Raw genomic sequence first — 16538 nt, 5'->3', positions numbered from 1 at the left:
CATTCATTCTGCCCCTGAGCTAAGGCTTCTGCTTTTGTGTGTGTATTAATGCCCCTCAAGGCCTAGGATCCTCGTACCTACGGGACCGCCTCTCCCGGTATGCCCCATGGAGAGCCTCAAGGTCCATAAACAGCAACACCCTAGAGGTCCCGGGGCCTAAGGAAGTCAGATTAGCCTCAACCAGAGCCAGGGCCTTCTCAACACTGGCCCCTGCCTGGAGGAACACTCTGTCTCATGAGACCAGGGCCCTGCAGGATCTGATTTCTTTCCACAGGGCCTGTAAGACAGACTTGTTCTGCCTGGCCTTTGGCTTGGAATCAACTTGATCCCCTCCCCCTCTTTCCTTTTCCCTTTCTCCTCCTGTGATGGAATTCCTATTTGGGGACTTCCCTGGCTTTTTTCTGGCCCACGTAGGACCAGTCTGGATAGTAGGCCTTGGTGAAGACTTGACGTTTTCATCCTCAAAAAAGTTTCTACTGAATTTGAGTTTCTACTGAAATGAGGCTGCATTTTAATGTTGTAGTTTAATCTTGTTTTTAAGTTGTATTTTAATCCATTGTTTTTATACCTGGTGTTAGCTGCCCTGAGCCCGGTCTTGGCTGGGGAGGGCAGGGTATAAATAAAATTTATTATTATTGTTATTGTTGTTGTTATTATTATTATTATTGCCACATATCACAGAATCATAGAATTGGGAGGGACCCCAAGGTCATCTAGTCCAACCCCCCGCAATGCAATGTTTCTCCACCCACTTTTGCCTCGTCTACACACCCCCACCCAGACAAGAGGGTGCAAAGTGGGGCTGGTGAAGAGTGTGACCTTGGAAGAGGGGGCATGGGCTGTGTAGTGTCCTGGGGGCCAGGCTGAGGCACGTGGAGGGCCGTGTATAAGCCCTTGGGGGCTGAGGTTCCCCACCCCTTGCTCTAGGGACAGTGTGTGGGACATGGAAAGTGAGATTGATTTAGAGGAGGCAGAAGAGCGTCTGAAGGAGCGTCTCTACCCCCATCATTCTGCCCGGACGCTGAGGTCCAGCACCGAGGGCCTTCTGGCAGTTCCCTCAATGCGAGAAGCCAAGTTACAGGGAACCAGGCAGAGGGCCTTCTTGGTAGTGGCACCCTCCCTGTGGAACGCCCTCCCACCAGATGTCAAAGCGATAAACAACTACCTAACATTCAGAAGACATCTGAAGGCAACCCTGTTTCGGGAAGCTTTTAATGTTTGATGCATTACTACTGTATTTTAATATTCTTTTGGAAGCCGCCCAGAGTGGCTGGGGAAGCCCAGCCAGATGGGCGGGGTATAAATAATAAATTATTATTATTATTAAGAGGTGTTTGCATTTGGAGTAAAACGTGGGGATGCTCAATGAAGGCTGGCTGGCTGGTTTGATTTCTCACGTTGCTTGCCAAAACCTCTTTGCTTTCTCTGACTGCGAGTTACAGGCACAGCTTTCTTCCACGCTAACGTGGCCTAATAAAGAAGATAAATCTGTAATAATTCAGCTCCTGGTTTTTTAATAAAATCTCATTTTTCTCCCTTCTCCCTGGAAAACGCCAGAAAAACCTTCAGTGTTTTTAAGATTAGCTGCTTCCCCCCACATTTCCTTATCTCTGGAAATGACAGGGGCAGGTCTGCACCAGGGAAATGAATAGCTGGAGATCATTTCAGTCCAGGAAAGCCAAAACCCCTCAGTCATGCGGGCTAGTCCTTTGGGTTCCTGGAGCCTTTGCACCAGCCTGAAAGTCCATAACTCACAGAGGGTTAAAGACTCATCGGCTACCCTCACCTGGTTTTGCTGGCCAGACGGAGCCATTTCCCAGGGTGTGGCTGCTGTTGCCTGCTGGCAGGTTCTAGGAGCCACAGGTGAGAGCTAAGTGCAGGGTGGGGACTAAAATTCTACGATTCTATGAAAGGTGGACAAACTATCCCAGAAGGAGCTAAAGCCCCTCCCCTCCCATCCTATGCAAACCTCCAGCCAAGTAATGTGTACATAAATGCTCATGCATCAGGGTTAAGTGTGCATCTATTAGTGAAAACAATATAGCAAAACGCATTATATTAGGGGGAAGTTGTGCTGCAAAAATGTGCACATTAGGGGAAATTGCATACAAATGCGTGCTGTATTAGGAGGACTTTGCAATGAAACGATGGGGAATTTTCACAAGGACTTCTTCTTGTTGCAGCAAACTGATGTGGAAATGTGGAAGACCAAACTCAAGTGGAAAAATTAGAAATGGAGAGAACCCGAAATGGACAGATTCACTAATATTCAGAATAGTAACCATGAACTCAGGATTGATTCAGATGCTTTGATTATGTGTTTTGGATTGCAGCCAACTTCAGTCCTACTTGGTGTAGACTCAACGAAATTATTGAATCCGAGTTACTCGTGTCCATTAATTTTAGTGGCAGGAGAGGTTGTGTCAGCATATTTACAAGCAGTTTATTCAGCATACATCAGGACAAAGGGAAAAACATGTCTTCTCCCTTTTCATGTCCAAGCAAGCAGCATAAGCAATGTTGTTGTTTGTTGTTGTTTAGTCGTTTAGTCGTGTCCGACTCTTCATGACCCCCTGGACCAGAGCACGCCAGGCACTCCTGTCTTCCACTGCTGGTAGCTTCAAGAACACTGTCCAACCATCTTGTCCTCTGTCATCCCCTTCTCCTTGTGCCCTCCATCTTTCCCAATATCAGGGTCTTTTCCAGGGAGTCTTCTCTTCTCATGAGGTGTCCAAAGTATTGGGAGTCTCAGCTTCAGGATCTGTCCTTCCAGTGAGCACTCAGGGCTGATTTTCTTAAGAATGGATAGGTTTGATCTTCTTACAGTCCATGGGACTCTCAAGAGTCTCCTCCAGCACCATAATTCAAAAGTATCAATTCTTCTGCGATCAGCCTTCTTTATGGTCCAGCTTTATGGTACATGACTCCTGGGAAAACCATAGCTTTAACTATACGGACCTTTGTCAGCAAGATGATGTCTCTGCTTTTCAAGATGCTGTCTCGGTTTGTCATTGCTTTTCTCCCAAGAAGCAGGCGACTTTTAATTCCGTGACTGCTGTCACCATCTGCAGTGATCATGGAGCCCAAGAAGGTAAAATCTCTCACTACCTCCATTTCTTCCCCTTCTCCTTCATGGATCACTGGATTGCCATGGCGAAGGGGCTTGAATAACTCAGAGAGCTATGCTGTGCAGGGTCACTCAAGATGGACAGGTCATAGTGGAGAGTTTTGACCAAAACGTGATCCACCTGGAGCAGGAACTAGCAAGCCACTTCAGTATCCCTGCCAAGAAAACCCCATGGACAAAGACAACAAGCATAAGCAATAGCTATACACAAAACAGACGTTCCCAGCAAGCAGTGCTGGAGTGTAAACAGGCATGTGACATACAACAATCCACACATCTGTTCTTAAGGTGGAATGGAATATTCTAACAGTGGACTCTCCTCCCTTGGAGGTTCTGAACCAGAGGCTGGGTGGCCATCTGTCATGGATGCTTTAGTTGCAATTCCTCCATTGCAGGTGGTTGGGCTAGATGACTCTTGGGTTCCATCCAACTTTACAATTCTATGATTCCTAAGTGGTAGCAGGGAGCAAGGGCTGAATGTAACCACCCTGATTTGAAAGCTAACCAGGTATCAGGTATCCCATAAATAAGTCATACAAGCCAAATGTTCCCATCCCAGACGCTCAAGGCAGGAAAATAAACTTGGCTTGGGATATCTACTTGTCTGTCACGTAGCCCAACAGACATTAATAATTTGATCAACTGCTTTTATCCACAAGTCTAAACCCAAAAAATTAGAGAGAAGGATGGAGAAAAATGTTCCTTTACATAAAAAAGAGAGAAAAGAATGATATAATAACCCTGCTCAGCTCCCTAAAGAGAAAGAGCTGTAAGGCTCAGGGTACTTGTTAAGGCTGGAAAGATAAAACAGCATATAAATGACTCCAAAGAGGGAACATGGACTTTAAACATTTTCACTTTAAATTCATCATTTAAAAATTGTGTGTGTGTTTCTAAAAAAAATAAAACTCCCCGAAGAACAAAGAATCCAGCAGTTAAGACAATTTATTTTCGTCTCAGAAGATGAAACAATGGAAGCGGTTGAGACCAGAGAATTTAGAAGAAGAAGAAGAAGAAGAGTTTGGATTTGATATCCCGCCTTTCACTCCCCTTCAGGAGTCTCAAAGCGGCTAACATTCTCCTTTCCCTTCCTCCCCCACAACAAACACTCTGTGAGGTGAGTGGGGCTGAGAGACTTCACAGAAGAGTGACTGGCCCAAGGTCTCCCAGCAGCTGCATGTGGAGGAGCGGAGACGCAAACCCGGTTTCCCAGATTACGTGACTACCGCTCTTAACCACTACACCACACTGGCTCTGTGCTGTGTCGTTTCCAATTGCTGATAAATTAAAGTCCAGAGAAGAAAAGTCACTTACCTCAGCTGCACACCGAACTTCTTGATCCTGAAAACAAGCCACACTGGATTTAAACCGGCACTTCTTCTCTGCCTTTGATGCCCTTCTTAGGGCAGACTCCAGGTTACACGCAGCTGGGTATTTCTTTCCCTTGATTTTTCTGTCTACTCTACTGAAAAGCAGGCTTGGTGCCTGACATCCTGAGCAGAAGAGCAGAAGAGTAGTGGCGGTGGGAGAAGGTTTGCTTAAATCCTGTATCTGCTGTAGGTCAGAAAGCAGTCTCTGGTGGTGGTGGGGTTTATGCTGATAGCCAAACACTACTGCTATTCTAAACAGGTGCACAAAACTTTTCTTCTGCGTACACATTACCAACTTAAAAAACACAGCTAGGTTGTTCCTTTTCTCAGTTTGGATCAAAGCTGGTTTGGGGGAAAAACACAGAATCACAGAGCTGGAAATTGGCCATGGCTAATGCCATGTGCTCCTCGGATAAAGGCTGGTATATAAATTTAATAAATAAATAAAATTAAATGTGGACACTGCTTTCCAAACCACCGCAAACCAGAGTCAATGGGAGAATGCGTACACAGCCTAAATCTTGGAAGGAAAGTTATTGTGGCACAAATTTAAAAGCCTGGTTTTGGGGTGGGGAATTCAGTAGGGCAAGTCAATATTTCATCGTATGCGGCAGTGTGCACTCAGTAGCCCTAGAGCTCTGCCTTCGTTGCTGGCATTAGCTCTACAGTTTTAATGAAAGGCCTGGCGCTGTGCTGTTTTTAATTGTAATAATTTGTATGGATTTGCATAGATTTTTTATGTGTGTGTATATGATCCTGTTGAAATTCCTGCGTTGCGGGGGGTTGGACCACGTGAGCCTCGGCGTCCTTTCCAACTCTACAGTTTTTGATTCTATGGTTATATACCATTTATTGCTTTGCTTTGTTTTTGTTGTGTATTTTGAGTTTTTACCTTGAATTTTTCTGCTGTGAACTGCCTTGACGTCTATGGATGAAGGGTGGCATACGAGTTTTATGAATAATAAAAATAAGATAACAATGATGATGATGATAATATATACACATAATCAGGTGACATATATATCTATAAAAAGGTAAAGGGACCCCTGACCATGAGGTCCAGTCGTGGCCGACTCTGGGGTTGCGGCGCTCATCTCGCTTTATTGGCCGAGGGAGCCGACGTACAGCTTCCGGGTCATGTGGCCAGCATGACTAAGCCATTTCTGGCAAACCAGAGCAGCGCACGGAAATGCCGTTTACCTTCCCGCTGGAGTGGTACCTATTTATCTACTTGCACTTTGACGTGCTTTCAAACTGCTAGGTTGGCAGGAGCAGGGACTGAGCAACGGGAGCTCACCCGGTTGCGAGGATTCGAACCGCCGACCTTCTGATCGGCAAGCCCTAGGCTCTGTGGTTTAACCCACAGCGCCACCTGCATATATATAGATATATATCTATATTTAGTTTTAATTCTATAAATTTCTAATTATGTTTTGATGGCTATTTCCACACCTGTGTTTTTACCTGTTCCTATTCTTGTGTACAAGCCGCCTTGAGCCAGGTGGAGGATAGTTAATAATAGATAATATAGATGATGATGATGATGATGATAATAATAATAATAATAATAATAATAATAATAATAATAATAATAATAATTTCACGCAGTTTCGAACGTCGTCCATAGGGGGCGCTCCTCCTCCTCCCCCACTCCCACTCCTATCCCTCTGGTTTATGAAAGGCGGCATTGACTTTCAGAGGCGGCGGGCCCTTTAAGCGCCTCCCCCTCCCTTCCCCTTTACTCCTCTGTTTACATAACAGAGCGGACGATACCATCGCGGCTTTTGGGACGGGAACGGAGGGGGGTGTCGAAGGAGAGCCGAGGGGGTGGGGCCATTCCACGCCTCCTCCCCCTCCCCCTCCTGGGAGGCGGCGCTTACTGACTTGGTCTCTCCCGACCTCCCCCTCTGGCAGTTGGGGGCTGTTGTCGCTGGGCGCTCGCCGAAGAGGGAAGAGCGAGGAGTCCGCGGCGGGCGGGCGCGCGAAGAGTGGGGGGAAACGGGGGACGATTTCGACCGACCGAGCGACTGACTGAGGGAAGAAAGAGAGAGAGAAAGAAAGAAAGAGGGCCGAGAAGCGGAGGGGAAGAAAGAGACGCCGGACGGACTTCTTTTTTTATATAGATAAATAAGAATAAAATATTATCCTTCGTTTTACCCGCCCCCCCGTCAGGTTTTGTTGTTGTTGTTGTTGTGGTTGTTGTTGCCCCGCATGGGATTATAGCGGCGGCTGAGGCGGCGGCCCCATGTTTTCTCCCAGCCAGGAGGAGCACTGCGCGCCCAACAAGGAGCCCGTCAAATATGGGGAGCTCGTGGTGCTCGGGTGAGTCGACTCGCGCGCGCACCTCTGTGTCTGTGTGTGTCTCGTGTGGACGCGCGTTCACGTGTGTGCGCGTGTTTCGCGAGGAATCCAGCCGGTGGTGCCGTTGCGGTGTGTGTGTATGTATGTGTGTGCGGAACCTTGTTTGTTTGTTTGTTTGTGGCCCCCTCCTCTATTGTGTGTCTCGTGTGGACGCGCGTTCACGTGTGTGCGCGTGTTTCCTGAGGAATCCTGCCTGGTGGTGTTGTGTGTGTGTTTTTTAAGAGAGAGGCTTGTTTGTGGGGAGACCCCCATTGTGTGTGTGTGTGTGTATGATAGAAAGGGGGGGTTAAATTCAAGAGGGGGGCGGCGGTCTTTTTTGAGGGGTGGGTGACTCATTTACTATGGGGGTGACTGATCGGCCTTGTTGAGGGATCCCCCTCTTGTGAATTCACAATGGGTGAAAGTGTGTTGGTGGGGTTTTGTTCAGAGATTGGGGTCTCCTCCTCTGTTTTGAAGGGTGTGTTGAGAAACGGGGGGAAAACGTGGTGCTGGTAGTGGGGTGTCCCTTGGTGTCTTCCTGACCCTGGTTTTTTTTTGGGGGGGAGGCCCTTGGAGTTGGCCTGGGTGTGGGGGTGTTGATAAAGTGCAGAGATAACTGGGGGGTCCTTATTTGTCTTGGAGAAAACTGGGGGGGCTGTTGGGCGAGGGCTGCTGGCACCCCTGCGAGAGTTTTTTTTGGGGGGGGGGATTGTTCAGAGAGAGTGCCCACCAGGGGAGCCAGGACCCTTGTGTGTTTGTGTAGAGAAGTAAGTAATATATTGGACGGGTGAGGGGGGGGGATCCCTTTCTCCCCAATTAAGGGAGGGGTGGAGGTGAGGAACGTGCAGGGGGGAGGGAAGAGAAGAAGGTAAGTGACTCTGGAGTGGGACCCAGACGTGCCCCATGAGAGAGACCCCTGAAGTGATGGGGAGCGTTGGGCGTGCAAAGGGAGGATATGTGTTAATCTCCTGTGTTCTTTCCCACCCATCTATAGAATAAAATAGTAATATCTCTGTTACTACGACTGCTTGTTTGCTTTGAGATGCAAATGGATCTTGGGAAAGGATGGTTGGAAAAGATTGTGTTTAGCTCTTGGGGTGAGGGTGGGGGTGAGGTTGCTTTCCCTTGGAAAATTACATCTCCCCCCCCCCTTTAATTTTTGGAAGCAGGAAAGCCTCTGGGGGCTGTTGGTGGGGTGGAAAGACATCTGCCAAGAGTGTGTGTGTGGGGAGAGGAGTCTTGTGTGTCAGCTGGCAGGGAGGAGGTAAAGAGGAGTTTGGTGGCTGGAGGAAGACCCCCTGCAAAGGGAAAGAAGCTAAAGGGGGGTCTAGTCTGTGTGAGAAGTAAGCAGAGGGGGGAGGCAGGAGGATTAGTGAGTGTGCTTGAGGGGTAGGAGTAGTTTGCATGTGGGAGGGGTGGAAAGGGTGCAGAGGGAGGGGCAGGCAGGTGCTAGCACGCCTGGGGCCCTGTATGCTTTGTGCTTGAAGTTAACAGATAGAGACAGATCCTAAAGTTGATTCGTTCATGTTTGGCTTTAGAAGAGGAGCCCCCATTCATTAACAGGGGGGGCTGATCCTCCAGCTGCCTGCTCCTCATTTTCTCCGTTTACTCCTGGGATGCAAGGGTGTGGGAGGGTGCACTGTTCAGGAAGAAAACACCCCCAGGGTGAAGTGAGGAGGGGATTCAATGGACTTCTTAAACTTTGGTCAATAAGCATGGCTTTTGTGCTTTTGCGTGTGTGTTGGGGTTAGGGACTGGTTGTGTGGCCCTACAATTGTCGGGGGGGGGGGCTTGCTTTCTGCAGACGTTAGTCACAGCTTGTCAGGAGGACATGTGCTTTGGTTAATCCTTGACCCACAGCTTAGTCAGTTCCCTTGGAGCTTGTGTTTGCCTCTGGCCTAATATGTATCTAGGACTGAATTCCCCCTCCTATCTTGGGTGAGCCTGCAGGATTGCCAGGCATAATAGCTTGGCTTGTTACATGGGAGCAGTAGAGCTGAGGGCTGTGTGCTTAGCCCTCTCAGGCATGCCACTGTTTCAGAGCGAGGGAGAAAGCTATCAGTGTCGTAAGATACAGGAGCTGCTTCCAGCTTGGACAGATCTCAAAGAAAACTTGCAGCGTTCCCAAGTATGCAATATGACAGCAGCAGAGATGGTGACAGACTCTCTTTTTCTAAGTTCGTCACATACAAAGGAATGTGCAAAAGGAGATTATCCATCTCTGCACAGATCCTAGTCTGCAGATGGCTACTCCCTGCCTTTATGATGCTCTTTGTAATTAAAGGCTCCGTGCCATCCACTTCCTGACTCCTGGCAGTGTATTATTTACTGTGATAGACATTGTTTTGTTTCCCCAGATTCTATGTGGTGTTGCTGATGCATAGTGGGTGGCAGATGTGTGTGTGTGGGGAGGGATATATAAGAGATGGACAGCACTCCTCCTTCACTGCCAGTCCATGGGGAGGGGGTTATTTGTGTAATCCGCTTGGTGTTATGCTTCAGCCCTGCTGTTCTAGCTTGGAGCCTCACTGCTGAGTGCCACAGAAACTGATGCTGAACGTAAGGCATCTAAGCCCATGTTCACTGAGCCCCAGCAAGCCCTGCAAGTGTGTTTAATCTCGATAGCTGAGCGTGCATATGATGTACAGCGGGCAAGTGAACTTGTTTGATCGAATAAACAAAGCACGAAACACTCTGTGAGGCATAGGCCTCTGCATGGAAAACCCACCCCGTCTATGAAATAATGCTGTGGAGTACACTCCAGTAAGCATGAGCTGTTTTTGGACATATCCGAAAGGATAGAGGATCAGTGGGCTTGAAACAAAGCCAGCAGCAGAAAACTGCTCTTACTTTAGCCTTCTGTTCTTGGTAAACCTTTGTAGCCTGTGGTGTGAGTTCCTTAACACTATTCTGTGTTTGGCAGCACAAGGAATCTGTCAAAATCTGGTTACTAAGGAATGGATTATTTTAGCAATCGCTGTGAAAATGTAACACGACTTCAAATACTTGAAAGGCTTGAGATGTGGCAAAGCTGTTTATCTCAGCAGTTTCAGGTGGAAAAATCCATGTTAAGTTGCTAACAGCAGAGAGTGGTTTACTTGGAGTGGTGGCATGCTGAAAGCAGAGGGGGAATCTCAGCTGTGCTGTTCAGGTTGTGTCATTTCTGGAACTCCCATTTAATGTCAAATTCTTAATTTAATTAGGTAGGACAGATTCATTTTGTGCTGCAGCTGCTTGCTTGGTCACAGCTGGAATGGAAAGGAATTAGCTGTTGTGGTTTTTAATAGTAATTGAAAGTACAGAGGTGCAGGACACTTTGGTTGCAATTTGAACTTTGGTTTAGTTTCAAAACATTTGTTAAGGGATATTCTCACTGATTGCTTTCTATGAACAAATGTATCCTGTAGCTGTATTTTACTGCATTGTGAAATAATAAAAACAATGTGTGTCCCCTTTCTCAGTAGTCCTCAATGTTGGATTTAGGGGTTTGTGTTGTGTGCCCCCCTCAGAAAGCCCACCTCCCCCAGCTGTGTGTTGTGAAGCATTTGATAGTTTACACTGGTACACAATTTTAATTATTTTATAAAAGTACCAGCCACCAATATTAATAACACTGATATTAAAGAAGATTTATGCTTTTTACTGAAGCAGTTCTTTAGCTATGCCAGTGATACATCTAATCCTTTCCTGGCTGGATTGTAGCAAACCACGTTTTGAAACACAAGGTGCCATTAGGGCTAGAATATTTGGACAATAAAAATCTGTTGAGCAGATTGAGGGTGAGGTTTTCTGCTTGAGCCTGAACCAATTTATAGTAGTCTATTTTGGAAAAAGAAGAGATTTTAAGTTGTTGTTTTACTCAAAACATCTTCCTCTTTTCTTTTTTCAAGATGCTTAATCATTCAGTACAGTGCCACAAATAGCATTTTGCTATTTTTCCCCCAGAATTGGATCATTAGTAGGAAATAATCACAGAACAGCTTGAACATCTGTTCAGCATTCTTTAAAAAAAAAATACAGAATAAGTAATCTTTGTGTAATCTTATGCTATTACCAGTGCCTTAAAATGAAGAACTCCAGGTAACAAGGTTTTGAATGAGATAATCACATCCTTGGAGGATTAGAAATAACTTGAATGGTTTGTGGTTTAGAGGTGTTAATGTAATCATAACAGTGCATCTTGTTGTGACAATTGCTGAACTGTAGATATAGTAAAGTGATCTGTTTAATAATAAACAAACAAGCAAAGAAACAAATAAAACTAGCCAATTTCCCTTAAATAGCAAAGACGGGTTGTGCTGGAAGTAACTTTAAAAATATAAGAAGACTGAAGTGAGTGAGTAGTAATACTAAAGGAAATAATTTCGGACCTTCTGTCTGATTGAGTTATCTCTACCCTTCAGTGACTGCTTCACATTCAGACATGTCTGTATAGGGATAGTTCTCTGTACAAATGTAAACTTGGGAAAAATTAATTGCGCTGGAAGAACTGTGCACACTTGCCAAAAATAGCATGTTATTGCTGCTGTAAATGCATTTTAATGACCTTTCCCCAGTAGCCTAGCTTGATTCTTTGTAAATATAAGTAATGTGGTAGTAAATGTGTGGGAAAGGCTTTCTTGTATACTTTTATGTGGCTAATACTGTGATGAAGAAAATGCTTGCTCCTGTAAATTAAGCCAGACCAGTAAAACAACTAGTTGAGAAGGACCATCTTTGTGATTTGTAAGAATATCCAGCAGAGTTGCCTATTCCTGATAATATATATAATACATTGGTCCACTAATTGGGAAGCAGAGCAGCCTGCCTCAGATATGAAACCTAGGAAGTGCAAGAGACTTAGCTAGTCAGCAAGTCTGCATCCATGTATGTGTGTTCATGCACGTTTCTAAAACATACCAGTATATAACTTTGGGTGAATAGGCATAGGCACCAATATCAATCCCTAGGGATAGCACTGAACTGTTGATTTTTTTTCCTACTCTGTGTTTCCTGTTTCTTAACCACAGGAAGAATTCTTTTGTTCCATAACTGTTAAGGTTACTCAAAAGTCTTTTGCAAGGTACTAAGACTTTTAAAATGCTTCTGACAAAGCACACAGTGTCAGTTGAATACTTTATTTTAGTATTAAGGATGGCTGAATCTGTTTCTCATTTTCCCAATCTTAAGTTCAGTTATACACACGTTCACATCAGTTTGTTTTTTAAAAAAAGGCATGAAATTTCACGAGCTTTTTCATGCAAATTTGTCATAATATACACATGTTTGCAAAGCAATTGCCCTCCCAATACAGTGCCATTTTTAAAATTTATTATTAAAATAATTATATGCATTTTTATGCACACTTTACCTCACTATATTTTTGTATGCATTACCTGGTTGGAGAACTGCATTGCAAGATTTGGAGAAGGAGTGGAAATTTCAAAGAATGACTGTTTCAGTTTCTGTATGGTTTCAGAATGTGTGAATTAGGTAGGTTTGCCTTTAAATTTGAATCTATTTCCCCTTGCTTATCCTTGAGAAGGATGGAAAAGCATTTTTATAAGTACAGGGTGCAAGAATCAGAATGGGTGGTGATTTTGAGCATGCTGTTTGAGTGTGCATGCTTTTGGCATGATGTTGCTGATGCAAAGCAATCTCTGTCCTCATATAGTAATCACTGGTTTAAAATCAGTAGGATGTACAGTGGTACCTCTGGTTACGTACTTAATTCGTTCCGGAGGTCCGTTCTTAACCTGAAACTGTTCTTAACCTGAAGCACCACTTTAGCTAATGGGGCCTCCCGCTGTTGCTGTGCCGCTGCTGCACAATTTCTGTTCTCATCCTGAAGCAAAGTTCTTAACCCGAGGTGCTATTTCTGGGTTAGCAGAGTCTGTAGCCTGAAGCGTATGTAACTTGAAGCGTATGTAATCCGAGGTACCACTGTATAAGTAACAGAAGCATGGAAGCCCAGGTTTCTCTGCCATAAGGGAAGGCAGAAAAGAAGCTCAGGCCTGGACATCAGCTCCTGAAGTCAGCCTCAAAATGTTTTGTACCATTTGTTTGTTTAACATTTTAATTGTAAACCACCTTGGGTTCCTCAGCAGAAAGGCAGTATGTAAAGGCAGTAAAATAAGTAAGTGGCAACCAATAGTTTGCCTCTATAGCATATATAAAAGTTTAAAATAGACTGCATACCTTTAGCTGCTTTGCTTTTAGAAAAAGAAAAAGGGAGAGGGAGAGCTAAAGGTACTGCTGGTGGCCTATTGCTCTGAAAGAGTTCTTATACTTTGAGTATACTGAAATATTTACGGTAGGTGACAAACACACTTTCAAACTGCCCTAGCCCTCTGCATCCTGTCCTCTTCAAAGAATCAATTTTTATGACTGGAACGTGTCCAGAGGAGGGCAACCAAAATGGTCAAAGGCCTGGAAACGATGCCTTATGAGGAACGGCTAAGGGAGCTGGGCATGTTTAGCCTGGAGAAGAGGAGGTTAAGGGGTGATATGATAGCCATGTTCAAATATATAAAAGGATGTCACATAGAGGAGGGAGAAAGGTTGTTTTCTGCTGCTCCAGAGAAGCAGACACGGAGCAATGGATCCAAACTACAAGAAAGAAGATTCCACCTAAACATTAGGAAGAACTTCCTGACAATAAGAGCTGTTTGACAGTGGAATTTGCTGCCAAGGAGTGTGGTGGAGTCTCCTACTTTGGAGGTCTTTAAGCAGAGGCTTGACAGCCATATGTCAGGAGTGCTCTGATGGTGTTTCCTGCTTGGCAGGGGGTTGGACTCGATGGCCCTTGTGGTCTCTTCCAACTCTATGATTCTATAAAGTATATTAAAAGGGCACTTGAAAAGCTTCTCCATAGGATTGACTTTGTTCCTCAGGCGTAATACTTTGATGTAGCGCACATGTATTTCAAGGGATTTTGAATCTGCCTTCTAGAGCTACAGTCCAGCTAAAATGGGAATTGTTGTGCCCCTGGTTACATTAGTACAGTGGTACCTCTGGTTATGAACTTAATTCGTTCCGGAGGTCCGTTCTTAAGTTGAAACGGTTCTTATCCTGAGGTGCCATTAGTGAAAGTGCGCCTCCGGTGTGCGACTTCCACTCGCATCCCGGGGCAAAGTTTGCAACCGGGAGCAACTACTTCCGGGTTAGTGGAGCTCATAACTCAAAGCATGCGTAAACAGAAGCGTGCGTAACCAGAGGTACCACTGTACCAGCTATTTGGTATCCTGTGCTCAGCCAGCACCATCTTGCCCACTCCTCCGCCTAAAATTACAAAGTTAAACATCATAATGCAAGAACTGCAACATGCCCACTAGAGTCCAGTGCCACTGCACATTACTGCACAGTCTGCCAGTCATGCTTGCCATACCTGGACACAATCCCTAACACCAGCACCAGTCAGGATGCCGAAAGATACCGTATTTTTCGCCCTATAGGACACACTTTCCCCCTACAAAAATGAAGGGGAAATGTGCGTCCTATGGGGTGAATGCAGGCTTTCGCTGAAGCCGGGAGAGCGAGGGGGGTCGGTGCGCACCGACCCCTCTCACTCTCCAGGCTTCAGGAAACTATCCGCAAGCCGTGGGAGAGCTGCGCGAAGTCACGCAGCTCTCCCACGGGTTGCGGAGAGCTGCCTGCACCCAGAAGCCTGGGGCGCGCTGAGCTCAGCACGCCCCAGGCTTCGAGCTTCTCGCAGCTCTCCCACGGGGGCTGGGGTTGGGGGAAGCTCGGGCTTCCCCTGCCCCAGCCCCGCGCCTGGGGGGAAAATATTTTTTTCCCCTTTATATTTCCCCCAAAAACTAGGTGCGCCCTATGGGCCCGGTGCACCCTATAGGGCGAAAAATACGGTAATTCTATGTTGCTGCTAACACCTCACCTTTTGTTTTCCCTTTCCTCACTTTCTTCTGGACTGCTGTGTTGAAATTGTTCTTTAACTTGTGTTCTTCTTGTTGCTGATGTTTTAACTCCCTTGAACACCTTTTGGTTGATAGGCAGGATACAAATGTAACAAAGATGCAAATAAATAAATAAATAGGTCTTCAGGGGTAAGAAATATTCTTAATTATTCTTCTCAGCCTGGAGCTGAGAAGCTATAACATATGAAGGTAGACCCATAAAAGCTTTGCCCAGCTGTGGATTTTGGAATTCTTATTTCTAGGGGGTCATGGTCTACTTTTGCTATTTATGGTTTCTTTTCTTTTCTGTATGAAGTTTTCCGAAGGAAAAGAAAATCTATATAGTGAATGAATATAAATGAATAAGTCTGTATTGATGGGTTGGGTTTGTGTGAGTATGTTCATGAAGATGCATGGGAGCAGTAGGTGTTGATAAAAATTAGTGTTTTATTGAACTGTTACACGGTGCATTTTTACTGACCGGATAGGTCACTAACAGAGGCAAAGCTCTGTTTTCCTGCAGGTCAAACACCTGTATTATCCAACTGAGTTGTCTGTGTTTCGTTTTTAGTTTATTTCTTTGTTTGGTCCATTGTTTTCTCCCTAGCATTTATTGTACTATTTGCATCTTTGATGAAACTCATTAAAAACACAGGTGTTCTTATTTTATTTGCGCAGTGTTGTTACCTATTCAGTACATTTGCATGTATTCATACAAGGCAGCCATGTGATGAAACCTTGACTGGCTGACTTGACAGTATGATGGTTTTATTCCCGGGTCAGTGGGAGTGCTATTTTTTGGTGAGCATTTATGCTGGTAATGTCCTTCCTAATAGTAATAACTAACTGTTCTCTCTTTTCAACCCCCCCCCCCCAAATTGAGACATTCTACTTCCTCTTGGCTTCTGCGAGTCTGATTAATTGATCTGGAAAGAGAACAAAGGCCATCGAATCAGTCTCCTGTTTGGTTTCATCTACCACCTGTGCCCTCCCCCTCCTAAAAATACCCCCTATAGTTTGTATGCCAAAACCAGAAAGCTGGTATGCTGCAGGAAAGTACTATTTGGTTGTCGCTTCAAAGACATTTACACTTAAGGTCTTAGTAAAGAATGCAGATACTTCAGATATGCTGACTAACCGCACTTCCTGTCTCTCCCCCCCCCCCGCCATCTGCAGTGACAAAATATTCAGTCTACTTGGATGTTTTGAAAGAGCTCCTCTTCTCCCTGCTCAGGATTTGCTTCTCAAGTTATTTAGTTTAAGAAATAGGGTACATTTACACCAGTCATTCTGAGGATAGATGGGAATTGCAAGACCTCCAGCTGATTCCAAGAAAAGAATCTATGTGTATGGCAGGACTTTTGGCTCTCAAGGTTTCTTTTTGCTCAGAGACAGATGTAATAATAGTATGTGTGTATTATACTTCTGGCATGACACAAGAAATTGCTTTTAGATCATAATGTGCCTTGTAAGAATTTATCTTTTTTTAAAAAAGTGAGAACTGACCCTGAGCAGACAAAAATGGTTTAGGTTTTTCCCCAAGCATGGTCTGGTTTTTGTTTTCTTTCTTGGGCCCATATATGAATCTGTCAATGACTTGCCCTTTTTACCAGTCCTGTGTCCTAGAAGGGAAAAGTGGGGTCCATAATGCAATACCAGAGCTTTGATTTTTTTTTTTTAATGGTAATCAATAAGAATCATTCTGGGCATGATCCCAGATTTTCTTCTCAGTGGACATGTAGAGGATTACATTGAACTCACTAGGATTTGCTCCTGGCTAAATGCAGACTATACCTTTGTAAAGTTACC

The 16538-nt window shown here is 45.0% G+C and overlaps 1 protein-coding gene across 1 annotated transcript in view; it reads left to right on the top strand.

Moving 5' to 3' along the window:
* The first annotated feature begins 6404 nt into the window (after positions 1 to 6404).
* Positions 6405 to 16538, top strand: part of PELI2 (pellino E3 ubiquitin protein ligase family member 2) — an 82635-nt gene continuing 72501 nt past the window's right edge. The window contains exon 1 of the mRNA XM_082218761.1: positions 6405 to 6819. Within this exon, the coding sequence (XP_082074887.1) occupies positions 6743 to 6819 (77 nt within the window). The 5' untranslated portion in view covers positions 6405 to 6742. The remainder of the gene's footprint in view (positions 6820 to 16538) is intronic.

This window comes from Podarcis vaucheri, assembly GCF_965113315.1.
Source record: "Podarcis vaucheri genome assembly, chromosome: 1".
Lineage (NCBI taxonomy): Eukaryota > Metazoa > Chordata > Lepidosauria > Squamata > Lacertidae > Podarcis > Podarcis vaucheri.
Note: the sequence above shows the minus strand (reverse complement) of the source record. Positions and strands in the feature narration are given on the sequence as shown.